We start from the raw sequence: 26,789 nt of genomic DNA, 5'->3' as shown, positions 1-26,789 counted from the left end.
CGTGGGGGGGGGGGGGGATGCTGGCAATGTTGAAGACATGGAGCCGAATCTAATGAAGCCTACAATTGCCTCCCATGTTCCACTTCAAGTCTGTGGCTTCCATGTAAACTCTGTTAGCTTTGGCATCAAGTCACCCATTTCCTCCCACCCACTTTGAACCCCCAGCTTGATGAAGAATTCTGGAGAATTGCAGAAGCTTGCTCATTCTATCACGACATTTTGAGGTGGTTTTGATGGTGGATTAGGATCTGCTCTAAGCTCAGAACCCAACGGAAAGCAGTATTACCCTGCCTCTGTGTGGGCAGGACATCCTGTCATGAACACCTGCACCCATGACAGGAAGTGAAGTGGCTTCCAGGTTCTTGCCAATTCCTCACTCGACCCCAGGCTGACATGGCTGCAGCCCCAGCTCAGTGCTACCAAGAATCCACTAAACTCCTCTTCCTCATTGCTCTGTGGTGTGGTAAGTTGGGCTTAGATATCCCTGTTCATTGAAATATGGAATAAACAGCGCTATTCAGTGGCACTTCTCTGGCTGAGCTCCTTTGCCTCTGTTAATCCGCAGTCTCTCCCCAGGGACAGCTCTCTCACATTCCCTCCCTGATTTTCTCATTTTCTTCTCCTCAGCTTTACTGAGTGGTGGAGCCACAGTGAAGGTGACCCAGGAACCACCCTTTGCCAGCTCCTCCCAAGGGGGGAGACAGGAATTCAAATGCTCACTTTCTGGCGGCAGCAGCAGCACCTACCATTTCTTCTGGTATCACCAGCTGCCCGGGAAGAAGGAGCTACAGCCCATTGGGACCTTGTATTATCATGGTGATCAGCTGCAGGAGATCTCTGATCACAACCCAAAGGACTGGCTGAATGGGAAATGGCTGGAGAAGGGGAAGAACATGAGTCTTGTTCTTCAAGGTCTTCAGCCTAGTGACACAGGGCTGTATCTGTGTGCTGTAAGGGACACGGTGAGACAGACAGGAACTGCTGCTGCTGCAAAACTGAGTGCCAGCGTCAAACAGCCCCAGCTCCTCCCTTGTGCTGCTGGCACATGCCCAATATCATGTACATACAGTATCACTTCCCACAACTAGTGGGCATGCTGGTGCCATCATCTGCCTCGGGGACATACAAGGCAGCTTAGTGCATGCAGCCTCGCTCACGCAGGTCCAGCGCTGAAAGCAACCCTTCCACCAGTGCAGACTTAGTAGCACACATTGCATTGCAATGGGTTTAGAGATTAGTTGAGTTCATGTCAGAGGAAAGCCTCCTGAGACTTTCTCCATGCAAGCATGGTGAGTGGCTCATCCACAAAAAGTATAGGCTACCACTGTAGTGCTTTGTACTAGGAACTGGAATAACGAGGGTTCAAAACCTACTAAAATGCTGTCGGAAAAGTATATGGTATTCTTAACAGTCCATTACAAGGGTGTGGAATGGATGCAAAGGTGTAAGGGGTAATTCTAGACTCTGGACTTTATGAATCTTACAGAGCTGTGGCTGGAAGGGGTGGCGTAGTTTAGCCAGGGTTCCTGCCCCGGGTGAAGCTTCTAGAGGGGCACCATTGAGGCTCCCAGCCTCCCATGTCTGGGCTTCAGCTGGAGAGAAAGATGAAAAAATGAATGGCAGCCACAAGCTCCTTCCTTCCCCTTTCCCCATGAAGCTGAAGAAGGTTCATTTACAAGGCGACACAGGGAGGGAGAGACTTGTTGTTATTATTATAGTTAGATGTTTGTGCTGAGGAGAGCCCAGGGACATGCCATCACCATTGTTGTCATTGTTTTAACCCTCATAGCAGAAGGAGATCAAAGGAAGGGAAACTCAGTGCAACTCTGTGCTCAGGGGCAACAGTCAGGTGACTAAATAGGGTTGCCATATTTGGAAGAGCAAAAAAGAGGACATATTTGCCGGCTTCTACTTTTAACTATGACTCTCATTTTACATACCCATGAAAAAGAGGACATATGACAAGCCCAGCCACAACCACCAACAGAAGAGGTGCAAGCCTTATCTTTTGGTTCACCCAATTGCTCTCAAATAAAACAGAAGTCCATATCGCGAACAGGCACTTAAAGCAGGACACACACAGATGGGTTTATTCATTTATTTCACTTATTTATAAACCACTCAGTCACCCAAGTTCCAAAGCGGTATACATAAAGATTACAACAACAAAAATATACAGTGGATAAGCCCAAATAATCCCCTCACTCCTCCCACACCTATCCACCGACCCCTCCCACCCATACCTATACACTCAATACCTACCTTCAATACCCACTACCTTTCCCCTCCCTCACCCTTCCTACAGACCTGCCCAATTCACCCTTACAATCTTACCCTAAGTACACCCCCCCCGTCCTCACCCCGCCAACCCCCACCAGCCCTACATAGCCACACAGATCTCAAACCAAAATAGGGACTTATTTCCTATTACCCTTTTAGAACCATGACACTAACCGAAACAGCACCCACTCACCCCCTTAAGTCATTAACGGGCAAAACAAATATAGAACCAGTCTAAGGGTGGCGCCAGAGCGTGCCATGTAAACATCACACCCCTTTCACCCCAAACCCCACAATGTTGATACTAGGACTGATAATCCATGAGCCACAAAGGCACTCACTGTTGTCTAGCTGACCATCTCCTATCCTAAGTGACAGGGGGTTCAGCCTGTTCTTACACAGGGCTTTCCATGTCAGTCGAGACAGCCCAGTAAAGCTTTTACAGGTCGGTAAAGCCTTGAGAATGGAGGAGGCTCTAGCTCCCTTTGTTGACATCAGGACGGGAGCTACACCTCTTAAAGCAGGGCAACTGAACCTTTGCATCAGTCACTTCCAGAGGCCTGTTTATTGAGCATTCATCCAGATTTGTTTGTGAGGAGGTTATACAACAGGTTGTCAAACAATTGTTACCCCATGCTTTCTAGTGGATTCCCCCATCACTTTACTTATCTCAGAAAGTCTGATTGTCTTGGGGTGGGGGGAAGAAGCAAGTTTGTTATTATGCAAGAGTGCCAAATCCACTTGCACGCGATAATTTGCAACTGAATCCCACCTGCAGAACACTGAGTCTGCTTACTAGAGACCCTTCCAGCTGGGAATCTCATACTGTGCTTTGAAGCTCCCACATCTGTCTTCCCTGCCATATTTTTCAAATTAGTCTGGATTTGTTGCCGGGAAGGAAAGCTCTCTCTTAAGGTTGTCAACTAACACAGAAAAATGCTATCTGGAATTTAACTGTGTATCCTATGAAATATGCATGCACTTATTGCAATATATATATATATATATATATATATATATATATATATATATATCAACTAAGGTGCATTTTCCGAGGATACAGATTGAAAGCGGCAGTTTCTTAAGCGTCAGGAAACTTGCTCAAATTTAATATGCCTTCTGCTCATTGCCAGAAAAGGAAAAGCCATTTAAAAATATATTGTCTTCCTCAATTTTGGGAAAACAGAATTTTCCTATTATAGCAACGTGCAAAAGGGCTTCAAAAATGAACATATTCAACTTCCATCACTATTATGGAAACACTTGTTTTAAAATATGTGTTGACATGTATTTCAACCTACCATGCATATATATATATATATATATTTATATATCACTAATGCTGTCACTTTCAGCTGCCTGTGCTTCTTATTGACAGGAGTTTGTTAGCATGTTTTTTTTATTAAAAAAAACCCCACACAGAGTGCAAAGCATCTGCTAGGGTAGGATGCAAACTGTTAGGAAAAGTCATCCTTATGTTTTGCCTTTAACATCTGGCACAGAGGAGACAGCCACACATCTGTATTGCCTCTCCAGCAGCAGGGTTCTCAAGCCAGGCATCTTCCTGCTGGTAGTCTGGAGGAATTTTAATCAGCAAGCAAAGCTTTGATAGATCAAACCTATTAGCCCTGAACCAGCTGAAGTTAGTCACAACAAACCGTTGCTCCTGTTGTTTCGATGGGACAATACAGCTCAATTCTACTTAGCTGGCACTGAATTCCAGTTAATTGAGTTAGACTCACTCTGCATATTAGAAAGGTCTACTTGAAGGAGACTAACTGAGCACATTTGTAAGTTCCCTCAGATGAACAGAAACAACTTTCTAGTGAACGCACCTAGGATCTGACAGTCAGAACTACTTTTTCACTTGAAGAGTAATTTAGCAATCAGATGTGTTGCATTGGATCCGGACTAAATAAGCGGTGCACAGTGGCAGACTTTGGGCTGTAAAATTTCAGGATTGCCCTGTGCAATGCCAGAATTAGGTACCCCACCTCTCACCTTCCATTGTTCATCACTGTCATGGTGCCCCTGTGGCAACCTCTCAACTCAGCGCCCAGTGCAGGCCAACCAATTGTGCTCCCCTAAATCTGCCTGTGCTGTGTGTTAGTCCCACTGAAATCAGCAGTGCCTGCATTAGTATAATAATAATAATAATAATAATAATATAATTTATTATTTATACCCCGCCCATCTGGCTGGATTTCCCCAACCACTCTGGATTTCCCCAACCACTCTAGTCATGGTTAACTTATCCAACTGATTTAAAGGGATTAAAGCACATGAGGGGTTTCCCTTCCATCTTTACTAAGGTTCCAGTCTGGATCAGGCTCCTTTCACTTCTGCCCATCCCCATTACCAAGCAGAGGCTTTCCTCTACCTTCTAGAAGTCCACTGGGTCTGCTGGCATGGCCCCCAGCTTTCCTATTCACAGAGCTGTTCACTTTGATCATCAGCCTGATCTTTTTTTTTTTTTTTTTTTTAAGAAGGCATGGTGGTTAAGTCAATTGCCCTCTCATGCTGGGGCTGAGTAAACCATCAACTGCCCCATATACTGTCACCGGCATATGCAGTGGGTGGCTGATGTCCATTAGGACTGGTGGAGGTAAAGGGATGGAGGCCAACAGTAGGTGGAGCTAGAGCCAGTGACAGGAGCCAATGACTGGCAGAGCAAATTAATTTTAGTTATTTCCCCATCCTCCTCCCTGCTGAGTTTTGCAAAGGCAACAGAGAGACTGAGCAGAAATAAGTTGACAGACGACGCCACCCTCTGGACTGGTTATAAGTAAGAAGGCAGACAGGTGGAGGCACTCTGAGGGCAGACTGAGGTTGGTGGGGCAGAGCCCCATCTGCCCTAGTAGGCCAGCTTTCGCTGCATACACAGTTTTGAAATGATCCACCAGTTGCCATGAAAGGGATGGGAAACGTTGCATGTCCTCACCAAACACATGATTTCCTTTTGTTCCAGCGACACAAAAAATGCACCCAGTATTTTCTGTTGCCTTTGGGCCAGTGCTGTGTGTTACATACACAAATATAACATAGTCCTGCAGCAAGAACCAAACATCAAACTTATGCAGAAAGGAGCTCTGAACAAGGCACAAAATTCGCAACTCGCCTTGTGCTCTCTGCTCTCAAACCTCTATCATTGTGCACCCAAAAATGTTGCTTCCTTCGCCATCCTGATTATCACAGGGACACCCTCCTTTGCAAACTTACCACCAGAACTGAATTCTAATGCTGTTTTCTTTGTCTTCTTCCACACTTTCCTTTGCCACACACTCACGCAACTAGAAAGGCATCGGGTGTCTGTTCAAAACACTTTTGCATATAATTGATAATGTCTACCATTTTATTTAATTTATTAATTGCATTTAGGTCCCACCATTTTCTCCAAGGAGCTCATGGTGGAGTGCTTGGATCTCCCGATTCTCATTTAATCCTCACAACAACCCTGTGAAGTAGGTTAGGCAGAGAGGCGAATAAGAGGCTGGCTTGCATACAACACTCAAAGTAAAATGTTTTAGATTCCTTCCTCTTTAATAAACCTGCCTGTTGCGTTGATGATTCTTGTCTCTGGCTTCCTTTTTCTCTCTACATAAGCTGCTAGTACTCTGGGAGGCCCAGTGTCCCAAAATATAAAAGATCCTCTACATCTTCAAGTTGTATTCCTGTGAGAACGCAGGCCCTCACATAGGGAGGAACACCTTCACCACATGTGTTAGAGAATAATGTTACATTTCAGAACAATGCTAATTGAACTGTAGTGAGTTGTAAATTCTTTATAGTGGTACCTCGGGTTACATACACTTCAGGTTACATACGCTTCAGGTTACAGACTCCGCTAACCCAGAAATAGTACCTCGGGTTACGAACTTTGCTTCAGGATGAGAACAGAAATCACGCGGCGGCAGTGGGAGGCCCCATTAGCTAAAGTGGTGCTTCAGGTTAAGAACAGTTTCAGGTTAAGAACAGATCTCCGGTACGAATTAAGTACGTAACCAGAGGTACCACTGTATTTGTATCAAGAGAGCACTGAAATGAAAATAAGAAACTAAACCTAAAAATGACTTGTCATTGGGCCCCTTATTTTATACACACACAGAGTCAGGGTAGGAGAGAGAGAGAGAGAGGGAGAGAGAGAGAGAGAGAGAGAGAGAGAGAGAGAGAGAGAGAGAGAGAGAGAGAGAGAGAGAGGAGAGAAGGAAACCACTGGCATCCGTTTCCCTCCCACTGGCAGTTGCTTCAAGGCTGAGATGGCGGCAGGGCTGCCTCAGTCCCGCTGTGGGCTCTTCCAACACCTGCTCTTCTCCCTCTGGGCCCTGCAGGGTGGTAAGTACCTGGCGTAAGTAAATGGCAAGGGCACATTTGGACCCTCAGCTAATCTTCATATGCCACTTCCAGGACCGTCTCCCCTGTGATTCAAGGTGTCCACAGTCCCTGGTGATCTCTTACTAATTGACAGGACATTGTTTCTCTCCTCCTAGGCCTCCGAACCAGCGTCTCTGGAGTGAAAGTGACCCAGCACCCACCACTGGCCAACAAACCAGAGGGCGAGACTGTGAAGCTGAGCTGCAACGTTGATGTAGACAACTATCAGTACTACTGGTACCACCAACGCCCTGGACACACAAACCTAAAGCAACTTGGGGTTATCAAACCATTTACGATTAGTGAGGGGGACACATTGGAGGAGAAACCAGGTGGCGAAATAGATAGTCGTCTGAGTGGCAAACGAGATGGCAGAACAGCAAATTTGAGTCTCAAAGGCCTCCAGCTTAATGACACAGGGCTGTATCTCTGTGCTTCAAAGGACACAGTGACTGTGGCAGCCCCAGGAGCTGTCACAAAACTGACTACCAAACAACAGTGCGTCTCTCAACATGCTGCTGAGAAACACATCCTCTCTGTGTATGAGGGAATGCCATTAAGGCATGTTGTGTCCTGGGGGCCCACTGTCCAGCTCTGTCCAAATTGTCTCTGTCTGTTTCTCACACCTAGAGAGCCAACAGGAGCAGTTCAAAGGCCTTAATGGGGAGACCCACAACCCCAAATTTCTTCAAGTGCCTGACAGTCACGAGGCACAATTGTGCTGCATCTGCCACCCCAATAACCCCACACTTCACACAGATCCTTACTGATATTTCATTTTCTTGCTACAAACAGACTTCTCTAGTCCCTGCTTGTCTCCAGTGGTGGTTGGTGCCCGCTGTGTCTGTCAAGGCATAAGGCAGAGAGGGCAACAGAGACAGAGGCAAATGACAGGTGGAAATTTGTCTAGTTTTGTCCCCCGTCTTCTTCCCCGCTGCTTTCTACAAAGGAAACACTGAGGATGTGTGCACATTACCAACTTAATATGCAGCCAGGTCGTTCTTTCTCTCAGCGCAGATCAAAGCTGGTTTCAGGGGAGTGGGGAATGCACCAAACCCAGTATTTCATCAGAAACAACAGGACGGATACAGGAAAAATATGGATAGTGGCTATCCTTGTGTGTACACTGCTTATAAGACCAGTGTTGGGAGTGCACTGGATGCAGAGGAAACAGGAGGGTGTACACAGGGTAAGACTAAGGAGGGGGAAGCTGATAGCCAGACACCCACCCACCCACTCCTCAGATTGGTTGTAAGTAGGAAGGAAGGCAAGTGAGGGCTGGCTAAGGGCAGACTGAAGTTGGTGAGTCACTGTGCCCCATTTACCCTAATGGACCACCTTCCACTGCTTCTCTCCCACTGTCTGAAGCCCACAGGAGTCATAATGCTCCTTCCCAGTTTCCGATTTGATCCTGGAATGTCCTGCTTTTCCTTAGGGTGTCCTTATTTTTATCCTAAGGTATGGAGTTATGTGGCCCACCAAGCCAAAAAGATAAGTTAACTATACAACTTTTAGAAGACATCTGAAGGCAGCCCTGTATAGGAGAGTTTTTTAAATAAAAAAGTTAAATGTTTATTATGTTATTATATATGTTTGAAGCTGTCCAGAGTGGCTGGGGCAACCCAGTCAGATGTGCAGGGTATAAATAATAAAATAATATGAGAAGTGAGGTTGCAGGGAACCAGGCAGAGGGCCTTCTCACTGGTGGCGCTCTCCCTGTGGAACACCCTCCCATCAGATGTCAAGGAAATAAACAACTATCTGACTTTTAGAAGATATCTGAAGGCAGCCCTGTTTAGGGAAGTTTTTAATGTCTGATGTTTTATTGTATTTTTAATATTTTGTTGGAAGCTGACAAGAGTGGCTGGGGAAACCCAGCCAGATGGGTGGGGTATAAATAAATTGTTGTTGTTGTTGTTGTTGTTGTTGTTGTTGTTGTTGTTGTTAACCACACTTTCACTTGGCTCACATTCCCCCAGTCAAGGCTTAGTTGATTTTAAAATTCACTGAAAACATAACTGAATTCAGATCCAGTTTCATACTTCAGGTGTTTCCCAATGAAGAGCTTTCTGGAGCTCATTAACACTGAACTATATTTATAATCTGGACATTGGGCAGTTTCTTAAATATATCAAAATAGTTTCAAAATTGATGCAATGGTGTAAATTGCTGATTGAACAGATAACTTTTACTCATGATCTGTGCCAAGCTGCCTTTGAATGGAAAATAGAAACTAAACATAAACACACACAAATCAAATCTGCCATTGGTGTCCTCCTTTAGGAGAGGGAGGGAGAGGGAGAGAGAGAAAGAGAGAGAGAGAGAAAGAGAGAACCAGCAGCATCCGTTTTCCTCCCACTGGCAGTTGCTTCAAGGACGAGATGGTGGCAGGGCTGCCTCAGTCCCGCTGTGGGCTCTTCCAGCACCTGCTCTTCTCCCTCTGGGCCCTGCAGGGTGGTAAGTAACTGGGGATGTGAGGCCAAGGGCACATTTGAACACATTGGCCTATTATTTAAAAACCACTTGCAGGACAGGGCTAGTTCACTGACTGTCTCCCTTTTCTTCAGGGTGCCCACAGTCCCTGGTGATCAACTATTATTCATTGATGGAATATAATTTCTCTCTTCTTAGGCCTAGTTACCAGCAACCCTGGAGTGAAAGTGACCCAGCACCCACCAGTGGTCAGCAAACGGCAGGGTGAGACCCTGGAGCTGAGCTGCGGCGTCAACCAAGTAAACTGGTTTTTCTACTGGTACCGCCAGCAACCTGGAGAGCCAAAGCTACAATACTTTGGGACTTTCAGCACCTATAGTAGCGATTTAGAGGATGACACAAAAAGTAGCCTCGATAGTCGGCTGAGTGGCAAACGGAAAGACAATGAAACAACTTTGTACCTAAAAGACCTCCAGCTTAACGACACAGGGCTGTATCTCTGTGCTTCAAAGGACACAGTGACTGTAGCAGCCTCAGGGGCTGTCACAAAACTGACTACCAAACAATATTACACTTCTTCGTGTGCTGCTAAGAAACATGTCCTCTCTATAAATTAGTGGCACATTTCCCACTACAGTGGTACCTCAGGTTAAGTACTTAATTCGTTCCAGAGGTCCATACTTAACCTGAAACTATTCTTAACCTGAAGCACCACTTTAGCTAATGGGGCCTCCTGCTGCCACCATGCCGCCAGAGCACAATTTCTGTTCTCATCCTGAAGCAAAGTTCTTAACCTGAAGCACTATTTCTGGGTTAGCAGAGTCTGTAACCTGAAGCATATGTAACCTGAGGTACCACTGTACAAACAGGCATCGTGTATATTCAGGGCCCACAAGGAGCTCTGTTCAAATAGTCACTGTCTGTGGGTCTGTCAGTCTCTTTCCTTCTCTCTCTCTCTCTGACACAAGAACAGCTAACACAAGCAGTCCAAAACCCCTGATTCAGAGATCCACCCCGCACATGTGTGAATCACAGGGTGCAATCCTGATACTTCTGCCTCCCCAACAATTCAGCTCCTCGCACAGATCCTTGTTGATGTTTCTGCTCATTTTCTTCTTGCTGCAAGAAAGGGGAACTGTGTATTGAGATTCCTGCATTGCAGGGAGTTGTACCGGACGGCTCTCGGGTTCCCTTCCGACTCTACAATTCTATGATTCTATCTCTCTGCTCTCAAATGCAACACTGAGGGTGTGGGTGAGGGTGGGTGGATGTGTACAGCCAGTAATGCTACCTGAACTGGCTGTAAGTAAAGAATCAGGCAAGTGAGGGCAGGCTGAGGGCAGACAGGACACTATGCCCCATTCACTCCAATGGGCCACCGTCCATGGCTTCTCCCTCTCTGAAGCCCAGAGGAACCATAATGCTCCTTTAACAGCTGGATGAGCAGCAAACAAGCTGCCTTTTTCTGGTATGGGAGTTTCAATGAAGGGCAAAGCTTCCTTCGCTTCTTGCCAGTCACATGCAGAAGTTGAAAGAGCTGGTCACACCTTGAGGGGCAGCCATAGATCATAGTTATTTAAATATATAAAAACAGTTTTACCATTAATGAATTGGTGTGAATCAGTGGTTTAATAGATGACATCTTGCTCATTATTTGTGCCCAGCTGCCTTTGAATGGAAGATAGAAGCTAAATAAAGAGAAAAGGTCTCCCTTTAAATCCTCTTCACACGAGAGAGAGAGAGAGAGAGAGAGAGAGAGAGAGAGAGGAAACCAGCAGCATCCGTTTTCCTCCCACCAGCAGTTGCTTCAAGGACGAGATGGCAGCAGGGCTGCCTCAGTCCCGCTGTGGGCTCTTCCAACACCTGCTCTTCTCCCTCTGGACCCTGCAGGGTGGTAAGTACCTGGGGATGTGAGGGCAAGCGCACATTTGGACCCTCAGCTAATTTTCAGGTGCCACTTCCAAGACAGTTAGTGCCCTTATTGTCTCCCCTTGCTTCAGGTTGCCTCAGTACCTGATGATCATCTCTCACTGACAAGACATCATTTCTCTCCTCCTAGGTCTAGTAACCAGCACCTCTGGAGTGGAAGTGACCCAGCACCCACCACTAGCCAACAAATGGCAAGGCGAGACCCTGGAGCTGAGCTGCGATGTCCATCAAAATACCTATCATTACTACTGGTACCGCCAACTCCCTGGAGAGATTAATCTAGAGCACCTTGGGACTGTTTACTCTGCTGCAGACAAATTGGAGGAGATTCCAAAAAACGATCTGAACAATCGTCTGAGTGGCAAACGGGTTGGCACAAAAGTATATTTGTACCTAAAACGCCTCCAACTTACTGACTCAGGGCAATATCTCTGTGCTTCTAGGGACACAGTGATTGTAGCAGCACCAGGAGCTGTCATAAAACCAAACAATAATACGTCTCTCCATGTGCTGCTGAGAAACACGTCCTCTCTGTACATTAGGGACATTACTTTCCACATATTATTAGCAAGGCATCTTGTATACTCAGTGTCCACTGGCCAGCTCTGTACAATTAATCTCTCTCTCTCTCTCTCTCACACACACACACACACACAGAGAGAGAGAGAGAGAGAGAGAGAGAGAGAGAAAACAGTGGTGGATCAAATGAAGACCCATGTGTCTTCATATGGCTGAGTGTTACAATGGACAATCCTGTTGGTTCTGCCACCCTAACAAACCCTCTCCTGCCTCACACACATTGTTCTTTATAATGCTGCTAATTTTCTTGCTGGAGCTGATCATCTCAGCCCTTATCTATCCAACTGATCCCTGGGCTCAGAAAGTAAAGGCCTCTTGCAGATCCCATGTTAGCAGGAGGTCCATTCCACACCACAGAGGGATCAGACTTTCCTTGTGATGGAAGCTCTCTCGTTTGATATCAGGCAGGTGCCACCTCTGTTGTCTTTTTGGCAGCTTCTAATGAACTTCCTTTTTCAGCAAGCCTTTTAATTAGAGAGGTTTCCCAGTTTCCATCTGTATTGGAATTGCATCCAGATGTTTTATCTCTGGTGTGTTTGCCACCACTTCACATTTCAGAAGAAAACTCTCAGCAGTTCACAAACGGAACTTTAACAGCAAAATGTTAAAAGGGGGGGGGGGGTCAAGGAAATTATTTTTTATAAAATGTGAATACCAACCTTCATTTGTAGATCTCAGGGTGGCTCACAGAAATTACAGCTCAGTTAACTAGAGGATCCCATGAATTGGCAGGACTCTCTTTGCAGCTCTTCAGTCTCATTCATGCTGCCCAGCCCAAATATATACGTTTGGAAATTTATTAAGGCTGACTAGGGCTAATGTGAATTGTAATCCTAAATATCTGGAAGGCACCCGATTAAGAAAGATTGCACTAAGTTTTGCCAGTTCTCTCTCTTGAGACACACTGCCTTTTAAAGAGGCGGCTGATAAATCCCTGTCTGTTGTGAATCTGTTTGAGGTACAGGAGTCCTGCCATGGAGAACTGCAAAAAGGAAGGGGTACCTCTGTGCTTACTTATAGGAGTGAGGTCCACTGAATCTAAGGGAACTACCTTCAGAGGGAACATGACCAGATTCTAGAGTTTCTGCAAAGTATTCTACCACTGTGCTATACAGGGGGTCACCGTGATGCAATCTCAGGGAGTGCCTTTACAAAAACCTTCTGCCCTAAGAAAAATGAAAACTTGGGTTCCTTGAAGGGTCTAGCAAAACAAAAACAAGAAAAAAAGGGGGGCTGGACACAAGGAAGAAAATAATTAACCCTTTCCTCCCTGGAATAATCCCTGGAGTTTGTGTTGTATTGCTTATTAAAACAGGGTTATAGACACTTAACTCTTTCTTTGCCAGCTGTTTCACTACACATATCCTTTGTTTGGTTCCAGAAGGGTGTAACCAGGGAGTTCAGATGTACTTAACTCCACATGGAATCAAGCTGCCAAGCAAGTCCTATTGAAATCGGAGCCAGCAGGATGCAAACAGAATGGGACTGAGGAAAGCGCCGTCCTCTTAATGCTTTTGAGTGTCAATTCAGCTGCAGTGGCTAAAGACACAAGAGTAAGATCAGTAAAAGTAAAGTTGGCAACTCTACTTGGGGCTTCAAGAGTGCTTCCCGAATATATGCATTTCTGCACACATTTACTCAGAAGTAAGTTGTGTTCAGTAGAGCTCACTCTCAGCTATAAAGAGGTCCTAAGACGCAACTTTAAGTGCAGATGTGGACACTCAGCCGAGCGATCTTTCGAATGGGAGGCAGAAAGGTTTGAGCACGGAGCAGATTCTTGCTGGAGAAGTAAGTTGAGAAGAGACTCCCTCTCCCCTCCCTGCAAGAGAGCGGTGTTCTGCAGCCACGAGCGAAGGAGCAGTTGCTGCACGGCGCCTTCAGGGCTGCGGAAAGAAGGGAGGCTGGCTACTCGGCTGGGCGGAGCGGGACTTGACTGACCTCCTAGCAGAAATGGAAGGGAGCTGCCTCCAGATCGGTATCAATCTGGAATCAGGAACGCCGAGGCGAGGGGCGGCTGTTCAATCCGGAGCGTTCCCAGCTGGCTGGAAGGCAGACGATTGGAGAAACGAGAAGGAGGTGGCGGGGGAGCAAGTGGGGATCATCGCCAGGTCTGGTCCAGCAGGACACTAGAGTGAGCAGCCTCAAGTGCCTCTGGTTTTCGAGGGACCGGACGGGAGGGAGCAGGCTGCCGGGAGAGCTGGGAGAGAGTTTTTGTGCGATCGCGTCCCGCTGTGTCAACAGCGCCACGATGATACACGCCGCGCCCAATACTCGACGGGAGCCTGGAGGAGGCGATGGAGGGGTCAGGGAATGAGCAGCAAACCCAAGCGGCTGCCCCCAGAGAAAAAACCCGCTGTGGGGCCATCGTGACAGATCGAGGTGCTCCGGAGAGGTCTAGAGGGTCTCCCTCTCGAGCGAGATGCGTTCGCAGCCCTCTACGGCACTGGACGGCCCCGAGGGGCTTGGGCAGCCCTCGTCCGGCTGCTCCCTGGCCGCCTTTGGCTTGAAGCGCCGCCCCAAAGGACGCTTCGCCGTCGGAGAGCAAGGAGGGCCGGAGGGCGAGGAAGGAGCCGTCCCGGAGGGCCGGGAGCAGCCGGGAAGATTTTGCAAGGGGGGCCCGTGAGGCGGCAGTGCTGTGTGAGCAAGCTTACTTCGCGGATACTGGGACGCAGCTCATAGTCGAAGGTCAGTCGAAAGGCGCTCGCGTCCACCTTCAGGGTGGGGGGAAAGCGGGGAGGGGGCTCTCACATCCACGGCCACCCCACCGGCCACCCCGTTTTCATTATTTTCGATTAGAACAAGGCTGATTCGGTCTCTTCGACGGGTGGGGCGGCGGCAGAAGATCCAGATGGGCAGCAATTGGGGTGGGAAGTTTATTTAGGTGGGGGAGGGGAGTCATGACAGTCCCTTCGAGCCAGATCGGCTTTTTTCCCACCCAAGGCACAAAATCGAATCCTCCCCCTGCCCTAGTCACTCTGCTCCTGCCTCCTTTCTCAGTCCTGCTAAAAAAAACCCCACAGATCGCCAGCGAGGGAGCCCAGATCCAGCCACTGTCTCAAGTCCCAGCTCTCCTTAAAAAAAAAAAAAAGGCACGTGGGATGGGGGTTAAAATATCGAAAAGAGTTTCCAGTTCGCTCCAAATGGCTGGAGTGGAGGAATGGATGTTTGCATTTTCTGCCTTGCAACGGCTCTAAATAAATATTTGGGGCTCGGGGCTGGGGGTGGAGATCCTAACCATCCCCAAACAGCGACAGCCCATCAGGGAGTGTTTAGCCAGGTCAGAGTCCAAATGCTCGGGGCACAAAAAGTGGATCCAGTAGAGAGAGAAAATTCCCGGATACAAGAAAGTTCCCTGAGCAGCACTACCACCACTCGCGGGGCGAGCGGGGGGCGGGAGCGAAGATTGCAGTCCACTAACAAAGCCAAAGTTTACTACCTTCATCATGGGAGCCAATGAAAGCTTAAGCTCCAGAACAAATAAGCTCTTTCTCGGCATCCACGAGGACTAGAATCTTCAGAAAGAGATCCATTAGCTGGAACGGGGAAGAGAAGTCAGGTGGGAGGTATACCTACTGGTTTCTGTTAGTATGGTGAGGTTTCCTCCGGATCCTGAGAGCGGGGACATTGAGAGTCAGCTGAGCAAATTGTTTCAAACCAGTAATGCTTTATTATTTTAAACTTAATTTGGTCTTATGGGCTCCCCACAGCCATGTGCTGCAGTTGTGATGCACACAATGTACACTTCTCTTCAGCGGCCCATGATTTACAACATTCCTGATAGGTTAGAGTGAAACCCAAAGAAAAAGAAAATACTGTGGTTAAAATAGAACTACTCAGACCATGTGCAGTTTCACATTTTAAACTTGCCTGTATAGCACCACCAACATTACAGGAATAAAGTAGGTTTTGTTGCTGCAGCACAGCTGGCAATAAGTACCATTTTCCCATAGAAAGTGATTATGCAGTAACAATAATTGTGTATCTACATGCACATGCTTGGGAAGCAACCCCCTGACTTAGGCTATGTACATACCATACACTTAAAGCACCCCAAAAAACGCCCCAAACAATCCTAGGAACTGTAATTTAAGGGTACTGTGAATTATACTTCCTTGAGGGGTAAACTACAGTTTCCAGGATCTTTTTTGGGGGGGGCTTCCAATGCATGGTGCATACCCAGGCTAAAAAGTCTGATTGTCTTTAAAATAGAGTAAGACAATGTATATGTGTGTTAAAAGGCAGGCACAGCAGAAAGAAACAGATAATATCACAACTGACCTCCATGCATAGGACTGAAGCCTAATGCACTTGAATTAAGATTGCCATTGCACCTTTTTAATCTCCTTTTTAAACCACCTTTTTTTGTTTTGTTTCCCAAGTTGATTAAAATGGTATAATTAATCAGCATCAAGTCATGTGGAGTAAGTGCTTATCTGTGGGTTTATTATAGAGACTTTTAAGGCACCAAGGGTGGCCTCACTGAACAGGCACACTCATTCCCCAGCCACCCACACCTATCACGGGGCTGATCGGCTTGGGCCTTCTGTTTATTACATGCCCTCTTGGAACAAAGAAAACATCTTCTCCCTTTGCAGATGAAAATTGTCAACGCTCACAGCCAACTGTCCATCTTCTGGGTCCAGTGTGCCACAAGGACCATGTCACACTCGTGTGTGTGGCCCAGGGCTTTCCCTATGAATGGCCCATTGATGTGAGTTGGAAGCGTGATGCGCAAGATGTGACTCGTTTCTCTTTCGCCACTGACCCCGTCCGCAGCCTGAATGGCACATGCAACTTTGGGGTTTCCAGTCGCCTGAGCATGACAGCTGCAGAGTGGCAAGAGAGGCACGTGTACTCATGTCACGTGAGACAAGGGAACATAGCAGAGGCTGAAGAGTCGATGGAGAGGGAGCCGAGCCAGCAGCCAGGTAAGCAAGGACTAGGGTGGAGGCAATTACCTGTACCAGGTTGGAGATCCTACATAATGGGGGAAGTAGCCAGAAGGTGCCCTCTTCCTCTTGGTGGTCAAAGGTTGAGAATACAGGGCTGATTAAAGGGAAAGCAGCAAACATTTCTTCAGGAGCAGATGGTCAAAACAGGGATGTTTTTATTTGCTGTTTTAGTTTTCTGATTAAATTTTTTTAATTTTATGATGTTGCCTTAATTTGGATTTGTGTATGGTCACCCTGATGGATAAACAAGCAAACAAAGGTGGGGAGGGATTGGGAGACAGTTTTATCACAACTGGAGGCTGATTTCCCTAAGGGTTCAGCATTTCTGCCTCTCCCAAATATAATTAGAAGTGCTCCTAAATGGTTGCGAACTTTACTGTATGCTAGGTGTTGGTAGAAAGAATACCTTCCCACAAGATGCATAGTGCCCAAGGTTAGTTCTGAAAACTGAGGCAGAAAATCCTACAAACAACTCTCCCTGAAGTACAAACATAACAATAATAAATTAAAAAATGAACAGTTTGCTGCCCTTTCATGACATCCAAAATTAGCAGTCTGAGGCAGCTGTTCTACTCTGTCTAATGGCAGGGCCAGGCAGCCCTAATATATCCTATTTATTTATCTAAAATATATACCATGTAATTCAATAGAGCCTTCAGGACAGTTTACAAAAACAAATGAAGTATCCATAAGGTTCTAGACTTCATTTTTGAATGCTAGGGTGGAAACTGCAGCCAGAGTGGTGCAGGCTCTAGTTATTTCCCGCTTGGACTACTGCAATGTGCTCTATGTGGGGCTACCTTTGAAGGTGAACCGGAAACTACCACTAATCCAGAATGCGGCAGCCAGACTGGTGACTGGGAGTGGCCAACGAGACCATATAACACGGTCTTGAAAGACCTACATTGGCTCCCAGTAGGTTTCCAAGCACAATTCAAAGTGTTGGTGCTGACCTTTAAAGCTCTAAACAGCCTCGGCCCAGTATGCCTGAAGGAGCATCTCCACCCCCATCGTTCAGCCCAGACACTGAGGTCCAGCGCCAAGGGCCTTCTGGCAGTTCCCTCACTGTGAGAAGTGAAGTTACAGGGAACCAGGCAGGTGGCCTTCTTGGTTGTGGTGTCCGCCCTGTGGAACGCCCTCCCATCAGATGTCAAGGAAATAAACAACTATCAGGCTTTTAGAAGACATCTGAAGGCAGCCCTGTTTAGGGAAGCTTTTAATGTTTCATGTTTTATCGTGTTTTCAGTATTCTGTTGGGAGCTGCCCAGAGTGGCTGGGGAAACCCAGCCAGATGGGTGGGGTATAAATAATAAATTATTATTATTATTATTATTAAAGGTAAAGGTACCCCTGCCCGTACGGGCCAGTCTTGACAGACTCTAGGGTTGTGCACCCTTCTCACTTAAGAGGCTGGGGGCCAGCGCTGTCCGGAGACACTTCCGGGTCACGTGGCCAGCGTGACAAAGCTGCATCTGGCGAGCCAGCACAGCACACGGAAACGCCGTTTACCTTCCTGCCAGTAAGCGGTCCCTATTTATCTACTTGCACCCGGGGGTGCTTTCGAACTGCTAGGTTGGCAGGTGCTGGGACCGAGCAATGGGAGCGCACCCCGCCGCGGGGATTCGAACCGCCAACCTTTTGATCGGCAAACCCTAGGCGCTGAGGTTTTTACCCACAGCGACACCCGCGTCCCTTAGCGCCACCCGCGTCCCTTATTATCTATTATTATTATTATTATTATTATGTGTGTGCTTTAAAAATGCCAGTCTGAAATGTCCTTCATGGTGAAGGTGAGTGGGCCTCTGACTCTCTATTTTCTCTCACATCAGCCTCAACTGTCTTGGAGTTTCAGAACAGCCTTCATACAGGGCAGCTCATTTTCCTGCTCCTGGTGGTTAAGAGCTTTGCCTATGGTACTGCTCTGGGAATCTACACAGCCTGTAAGAAGAAAACAGGTACGAGACCCATTTTACTTACTGAAATCTGAAAGGTACAACTTCCTTGGCCACAGGGAACCATTGTTCATGTATCCAGAGACCCTGGTAACATCCAAAGTATATAATGAAAGCCCCTACCCACTTAGTTGGATATAGTTTGGCAGGATATATGTTGGATATAGTTTGGCAGGATATATGTAAACAGTAGGGGTGTGCATCGGTCACAAGATTCAGCTTGTATCTGTAGGTTTGGGAAGCTGCCTGTTCTGTTTTGGAGCCACTCTGTGTCATTCCAATTTATTAATTATTTGAGACCCAAATAGATTTGTTAAATTTGTTTCCCACTCCCCATCCAATACAATGGGGAAGTTAAAAACAGCTATAACTTGTTTTCCTTTTTGTAGAAATGGATAAAGTTTTCAGGCATAGGGGCCCCTCCAGAGTCGATTAAGCCTACAAAATTGTAGGCGGGAGAAATCCAGGTGTTTTCATGCAGGGCATCTTTACATTTTGATTTTTAAGGGGGGGGGGACAAAGGAAAAGTATATTAAAATTTCAGATTCTACCAGAATTAGATGGAATTTGCAAGCGTGGCCATAGCTTCTAAGGGGGTAAATAGCCTGCCAAATTTCAGAACGATAGCTGCAGTGGGGGAAAGAACATGAATTTACAGGAAATATTGGAGCAAAGGAAAATGTCATCCCAGTAAGGATCCCATTACCCCAAGGGTCATTGATGTGAGGTGCACTCCCCTCCCCAATTTTTTAGGGTATAATGGAGATTTCTCTATTAACTTGCATTGAAGAATTAGTAGATCCATGGGAACAAAACAAACACTGTTTTTAATCCCTCCCCAAAACCTGTCCATCAAAACAAAAGATCCCTCTGCCAGCTCTGCAGTCCCTCCCCTCTTGAACTCTGAGCGTTTCCCAAGCCACAGAATGCTTCAGGATCTGTTTTGGCTCAAGATGCCTTGTTAATGGTGCCATTTAACTCGGAAATTTGAGAACCTTCCGCACATCGCTCTGCTTTGCTTCATATATCACTGTACACACAGAGTTGATGGTGCATCCTGCGCTGATGATCATCGTCTTGCTGGGTTACTACCTTTGAATCCCTTTCTTTTATAGGTCTCTGATGGAGCTGTGGAGAGGCTGTGTGTCTTCCTGATAGTATTGAAGCATTAGCTCTTCCTCCAGTCAAGAAACTTATCCGCTTGCAGCTGGAGGCCATTCTCAGTGCAGATCCTCAATGTTTCTTCTCTGATGTTTTTCCATCTTCCTTCTCATCTGCTCTTCAGTCTTGAGGACCTACATTGGTCACTTGAAAAACTGCTGAATTCTTCCTTTCCTTGAGCAAATTTCCTGTGTAACAATAAACAGAACAAGATTTTATTATCTCCGCATGACTGTGTTGGGAATTATTAATCCAACAAGATGGGAAGCTCCTCATGTGCACCTTTCCTCATTGCTGCATCTCTGTTTGGGGGGAAGACACAGAAGCAGCTCCTGTTAAAGGCACACAACCTCTCCCAAATGTTCGTGTATAGATACCTTCCATCCATTAAATCCCACCCATATCTAATTAATTCTGGGATTGTATGCACTTCACATGTTGGATGTGGGCTGTAGTGGTTCAGTGGTAGAGCATCTGCTTTGTATTTAGATGGATGTCCAATATCCAGGTGGGGCTGAGTATGCCCCCTGCCAGAAACTCATGGAGAGCTGTTGCCTAGACTGTTCAGCATGAGGCAGCCTCCCTATGCTCCTGTGTTCATTAATCAGTTTAATAATAATAATAGTAACAACAATTATTATTATTATTTATTTATACCCCACCCATCTGGCTGGATTTCCCCAGCCACTCTGGGCTGTTCCAATTGAATATTAGAAACACAATAAAACATCAAACATTAAAAACTTCCCTAAACAGGGCTGCCTTCAGATGTCTTCTAAAAGTCAGATAGTTGTTTATTTCCTTGATGGGAGGGTGTTCCCCAGGGCAGGCGCCACTACCATGAAGGCCCTCGGCACTGGACCTCAGCATCCGGGCAGAAAGATGGGGGTGGCGATGCTCCTTCAGGTATACTGGGCCGAGGACGTTTAGGGCTTTAAAGGTTAGCACCAACACTTTGAATTGTGCTGGGAGCCAATGTAAAATGGGCCTGCAGCACATTGCATTCCAAGTTCTCAATAGAAGTGGCAAGGGAAAGAAGAACATAGCAGGTGGATGAGCAGTTTCCCCCAAACATACTGGAATATTTTATAGATATAGATAGATATCTAGACATGCACAGAAACACCATCACCATAGTCAATGGGGATGAGACTACAAAGGGATACTTGCATTAGAACTGGTATAGGGAAGAGGCAGGTGGTGATGGGACAAATGGTCCTAGTGGAAGCCATTGTGGTGGTGTGGTCTGAGTGCTGGACTAGGGCTGGGAAAATCTAGGTTCAAATCCTCACTCTACCGTGAAGCGCACCAGGTGACATCAGGCCTGTCACCACCTTTCAGCTTCAAAAAGTTGTAAGGATAAAATTGGGGGGGGGCAACCTTGAGGAGGGTAGAATATAAATGAAATGGTTTGCCTGCCCATCTCAAGGCCAACAGAGAAGGCACCAGCCCAACCTGCTTTTGGAGGGAGTGCCACAACTGGGGCATAGGTTCCTCAGATACAAAATGGAGATGAGACTGAGACAAGACCAGTTTTGCCAAGTGAGTTTGTGGCTGAAATGACATTTGAACTGGGGGGTTGTCATGGAAACCTACCCTACCCACATCTGTCTCTTTAAAAACATACCATTCCTTCAACCTCCATTTCATAGAGGCAGACAGACCACATCTGTCCCTCCTCCTCTGAAGCTGAAAAACCCTGCTGTCAAGCAGAGAAGCTAAATCACTCCAGCAATAGTTGATATTTTGGTAGCTGCATCTCTTTGCCATTGACACCTTGATCATGTCATCTTCTAGCCCTACAAAAAAGGTCATAACCCTACTTTCTTGCTTACCTGCAACTCCATCTCATAGGTTGTCCCTCCCTGCAGCCTCTATCACTCAAAGTCATGAAGCCCTGAACCCCATCAACATAGAAGGACATAACTATGGTGTGGTCCCTCATTCCTCACCATCAATGTTGCTGCATGGGTTTACTATTGAGGTGACCCTTGTATTGTGTGAGTATATGACTCCAGAAAATAAGCTTGCTTCTTTCATTAAAGTTTAAGCTATTTTCTTTAAGCACCTTCTTTGCCTTTTCCCTTTATTCTCTTTAGATGTATTCTTAATAAACCCTCCTAATATTTGCTGCTGGAGTTTGTGCATTTATTTTGTGTCAGGTTTTTGTGTGAGTAGGGGGAGATTTTGAGAGAAAAGCAAGCAGCCTTGCTCTCTGATGAAGAAGAGGGGTGAAAGCTGGATACTCCCACCACCACCCAAAAAAATACCCCAATTCCCTTGGAATTTCACTTCTGCCTATGGGGAAAGATAGAAAGGAAAGCATGGTGTCAGCATGCTGATGGTAACACCTCATTGCATGACCAGCCTACAGGCCCAGTACCAAGTCAGGTACTAGCTAATGGCTCCAGGGGGTCAGAAGAGCCCCTCAGCAGCCAGCCCCAGCTGCACTGCCTCTCACTGACCTGAACGGCTCTTTTCGAGATGGCCGGTGCCACTTTTGAATGAGATTGAAGGCACCCATTTGTAGTGGTCCCCTGCCCTTTTAACGTATCCAAAATGCAATGCCCTTATAGATCTAAAAAATGTATGATTGAGTAAATTAAAACGGTGGGCAACTGCTGCCCAGCTGCCACTAAAATGCCAAGGGTCCCCCAAATCCTTCTGGCATAGCCCATCTGGCAGACATGACAAGAGGTGACTATTTACCCACAATGCTCTACTGGTGTGCCAGAATGTTCCGTGCTAAGTGCTAAGCAACAGTTCTGCCTTGCTGACAGTTGAAAGAAATAACTAGGCAAAACATACCAGCATGCTTTACAGGTCTTGGGTTAACTGTAACATACTTTGGAGTGTGGAGGTCTACCAGGTGGCAATTTAAGCAGATGTTAAAAATACATAGAGGAAGCCACACAAGCCAAACTAGGGGTCTTTTAATCTGAGTCAGCTCCCCACTGTGTGCAAACCCAAATAGCCTTGGGGCTCCTATCATCTTTAATCTGGCTCTGTTATAGGGCAAGAAGAAGCTGTGCTCGCCTTCCACTTCACCTGCAGCTCGCTTCTTTTTCTCTTTTTGTGTCAAAGTAAACCTCAATAGTTTCCATCTTCTGTATCTGCCTGATCTGATCTACAGCTGCAGGAGCCGCTTCCTTTCAAACAAGAACCTCTTTTGTTTTTTGAGAACAGTGCAGCTTCAGCCCTGATCACAAAAAACCTGCCTGCACTTTGATGACATTTGCTAGGTCAGGGCTGCTGCTCAGCTGCAACATGAGAAAAACCAGAGAGACAATGGTTGCAGTCCTTTTGAGCTCAGTGAGGTTTCATCTGTGCCTTCCAGTCCTTAACAAAGCCTGTTAAGCTAATTCTTAACTTACTGTTGAACTGTTTCTTTAACACCTTTTCCCATTAACAAGGTGAAGCATTGTCATCTGATGCAGTTGAGATCCAGATGGTTTTGCTGTAAAATCTTGATTCCCTCTGCATACTGGCCACAAATAGGGCTAGGAATGCTAAAATCAACTCAGACGAAAGTAGTGCATCTTGCAGAGCTGTCTGTAATGAGATTAATTCCAGCCTCACAATGGACAGGTTCCTGCAGTCATCTCTATCAATGTACTGGTTTGAAACATCTCCACTAACCGTCTCCAGTAAGCTCTGGAGTCTACTTTGGCTCAAAGGAGAGGATGCCCCAGGCCCCACAACTTCCCCTTTATAACCTTACCAAACTGAAAGGAGACCATGAGAGACCTTGAGGAAAAAGGTCTGCCTGGCCATATGCAGCATGTATTTAGGAAAGTGTAATTTCACCTGTTGCTTGGACCACAATGTCAGTCTCACTGCCCCAACCCTTACTGCAGTGGCTTCATGCAATAGCCCTGTCTAAGCTGTACACAGATCACATCTGAAAGCAGGGACCAGCACTTTCTTTCTCTCTCTTGTACTGTGAGGCCTGGTCTCCACCTTCCACAATGCAAACAATAACAGTACAGTGGTACCTCTAGTTACAAACATAATTCGTTCCGGAGGTCCATTCTTAATGTGAAACTATTCTTAACTAGAGGCATGCTTTCGCTAATGGTGCCTCTTGCTGCCACTGGCACAAGATTTCCATTCTCTATTTTTTTTTTTTTTTAATTTTTTATTGATTTTACAGAGAAGTTTTAAACAATACAAACAAATAAAAAGACATACAAACATGTATAATTTCATAACCTTTTTTTTCATATCCCTCTCTTCTCGGACTCCCCCAAACCTCCCCTTCCTACATCCCAATTTCCAAAATTATTTCAGCAAATTCTAAATAGTTTTATCAAATATATTTTTTTTTACTCTTTTCTTCAACTTAATCTTATGTCGCTGTAATCTCCTTTTCTTTCTCCAAACCTCGACATTTTAACATTCCTCAATTTTATAATAGTTCTTAAGATAAATTTTGAATTTCTTCCAATCTTCTTCCGCCGTCTCTTTCCCCTGCTCACGGATTCTGCCAGTCATCTCAGCCAATGTCATATAGTCTATCACCTTCATCTGCCACTCTTCCAAGGTGGGTAATTCTTCTGTCTTCCAATACTTTGCAATGAGTATTCTTGCTGCTGTCGTAGCATACATAAAAAAGGTTCTATCTCTCTTTAACACCAATTGGCCGGCAATGCCCAAGAGAAAGGCTTCTGGTTTCTTCGGGAAAGTACATTTAAGTACCTTTTTCATTTCATTATATATCATTTCCCAAAAAGCCTTAATCTTCGGGCACGTCCACCAAAGATGATAAAAGGTACCTTCAGTTTCTTTACACTTCCAACACTTATTATCAGGCAAATGATAAATTTTTGCTAGCTTGACTGGGGTCATGTACCACCTATAGATCATTTTCATAATATTTTCCTTTAAGGCATTACATGCCGTAAATTTTATACCGGTGTTCCACAACCATTCCCAGTCAGCAAACATAATATTATGACCAATGTCCTGTGCCCACTTAATCATAGCTGATTTAACTGTTTCATCTTGTGTATTCCATTTCAGCAGCAGATTATACATTCTTGACAAATTCTTAGTATTGGGTTCTAACAGTTCAATTTCTAATTTTGATTTCTCCACCTGGAAGCCAATTTTCCTGTCTTGTTTATACACCTCCATTATTTGATAATAATGGAGCCAATCTCGAACTTTGGGTTTCAATTTCTCATAACTCTGTAACTTCAACTTATCTCCATCTTGTTCCAAAATTTCCCAATACTTTAGCCATTCGGCTTCCATATTAAGCTTTTTCAGCGCCGTAGCCTCCAAAGGTGACAACCATCTAGGGGTTTTACTTTCCAACAAATCTTTATATCTTATCCAGACATTATATAATGCTTTTCTGACAATATGGTTTTTGAAGGCCCTATGCACCTTAATTTTATCATACCATAGATATGCATGCCAACCAAATGTATTGTTAAAACCTTCTAAGTCCAAGATATCTGTATTCTCGAGGAGCATCCATTCTTTCAGCCAGCAAAATGCTGCTGCTTCATAATACAGTTTTAAGTCCGGCAGGGCAAACCCCCCTCTTTCTTTTGCATCCGTCAGTATTTTAAATTTTATTCTGGGCTTTTTGCCCTGCCAGACAAATTTCGAAATATCCTTCTGCCACCTCTTGAAACAGTCTATCTTGTCCAGAATTTGTAATGTTTGGAACAAAAATAGCATTCTAGGCAATACATTCATCTTAATAACTGCAATTCGGCCTAACATTGACAATTTCAATTTTGACCATATTTCTAGATCTTTTTTAATTTCCGACCAACATTTTTCATAATTGTCTTTATACAAGTTCAAATTCTTAGATGTCAAATAGACCCCTAGGTATTTCACCTTCTTTACCACTGTCAAACCTGTTTCATTCTGGAACTTCTCCTTCTCCATGACTGTTAAATTTTTTTCCAAAACTTTAGTCTTTTGTTTATTCAATTTAAACCCGGCCACCTGACCAAATTCTTGAATTAGCTCCAACACCCTTTTTGTACTAGTGTCTGGCTCTTGTAAAGTAAGTACTAAATCATCTGCAAAGGCCCTTAACTTGTAATGTTTGGCTCCGACCTGTACACCTTTAACCTGCTGGTCATCTCTAATCATATTTAGCAACACCTCCAGAACAGAAATAAAAAGTAATGGGGAGATTGGGCACCCCTGTCGTGTCCCTTTTTCTATTTTAAATTCTTCAGTTATCACATTATTTACAATCAACTTAGCCTTTTGTTCAGCGTATATGGCACCCACTCCATTCTCGAATCCTTGGCCTACCCCCATCCCATGAAGATTCTTTTTCATAAAACTCCAAGAAATATTGTCAAAGGCTTTCTCCGCGTCCACAAAGATCAGAACTGCTTTAGTGTTTATATTCACCTCTAATAATTCCAAAATGTCTATTATGTTCCTCACATTGTCTGATAAATGCCTTTTTGGGAGAAAGCCTGCTTGGTCCTTATGAATCTTCTCCATCAACACTCTTTTCAGTCTTTTTGCTAGAATGTCTGCAAAAATTTTATAATCCACATTAAGTAATGATATTGGGCGGTAGTTCTTAAGTTGAGTCTTTTCAGTCTCTGTCTTTGGTATGAGTGTAATATACGCTTCTTTCCACGATTCTGGTGCCCTTTTCCCCTCTAAGATCTCATTACAGACTTCCTTTAATGGTTGTACCAACCACTCCTTCAAAGCTTTATAGTATCTGGAAGTCAGTCCATCTGGTCCTGGAGATTTGCCCAGTTGCATGTTTTGAATGGCACCCTCTATCTCTTGATCTGTTATTCTCTGATTTAGATCCACCTTACTTTGGTGGGAGATTTTTTGTAGTCCATACTTTTTAAGGAATTCATCTATATCCTCCTCCTTCTGCAGTCCTTGTGAATATAGTTTTTTAAAATAACTCAAAAAACAGTTTCTTATCTCGTTAGGTTTAGATATATTCTTTCCATCCACTTCTAGGCTTGTAACTGTGTTTAGTTTCTGTCTTTTCTTCAGTTGCCAAGCCAGAAGCTTACCACATTTATCATCCATTTATTATCCATTCTCATCCTGGGGCAAAGTTCTCAACTCGAGGTAACACTTCCAGGTTAGCGGAGTTTGTAACCTGAAGCGTTTGTAACCT

At 45.3% G+C, this 26,789-nt stretch overlaps 1 protein-coding gene, 1 long non-coding RNA gene and 1 gene segment (V, D, J or C); 2 read left to right on the top strand and 1 right to left on the bottom strand.

Annotated features, from left to right (window-relative positions):
- Nucleotides 1-40: 40 nt before the first annotated feature.
- Nucleotides 41-19,886, top strand: LOC308471394 (immunoglobulin lambda-1 light chain-like). 2 transcript variants are annotated; one of them, XM_080995371.1, is made up of 6 exons: nt 41-463; nt 6,768-7,099; nt 14,217-14,277; nt 16,188-16,520; nt 18,374-18,499; nt 19,612-19,886. In XM_080995371.1, the coding sequence occupies exons 1-6, from the start codon at nt 394-396 to the stop codon at nt 19,617-19,619; spliced, it is 930 nt and encodes a 309-aa protein (XP_080851497.1). In that variant the 5' UTR covers nt 41-393; the 3' UTR covers nt 19,620-19,886. The 2 variants fall into 2 exon arrangements, with proteins under 2 accessions (XP_080851497.1, XP_080851496.1); XM_080995370.1 differs by lacking the exon at nt 41-463 and adding an exon at nt 6,389-6,612.
- LOC308471617 lies at nt 7,107-14,277 on the top strand. 3 transcript variants are annotated; one of them is made up of 4 exons: nt 7,107-9,108; nt 9,283-9,348; nt 11,144-11,382; nt 12,977-14,277. The 3 variants fall into 3 exon arrangements; another variant differs by having other exon boundaries at nt 9,283-10,978; another variant differs by lacking the exon at nt 12,977-14,277 and adding an exon at nt 12,557-12,651 and having other exon boundaries at nt 8,317-9,108.
- Nucleotides 10,695-12,560, bottom strand: LOC308471766. The gene is made up of 2 exons (XR_013983146.1): nt 12,252-12,560; nt 10,695-10,986 (listed from the first exon to the last, which is right to left on the bottom strand). It is a non-coding gene; the product is annotated as an uncharacterized lncRNA (long non-coding RNA).
- Nucleotides 19,887-26,789: the final 6,903 nt, after the last annotated feature.

The sequence above is a fragment of the Podarcis pityusensis genome, assembly GCF_964106645.2.
Source record: "Podarcis pityusensis genome assembly, chromosome: 1".
NCBI classification, from domain to species: domain Eukaryota; kingdom Metazoa; phylum Chordata; class Lepidosauria; order Squamata; family Lacertidae; genus Podarcis; species Podarcis pityusensis.
The sequence above is the reverse complement of the archived record's forward strand: the minus strand, read 5'-3'. Positions and strand labels throughout refer to the sequence as shown.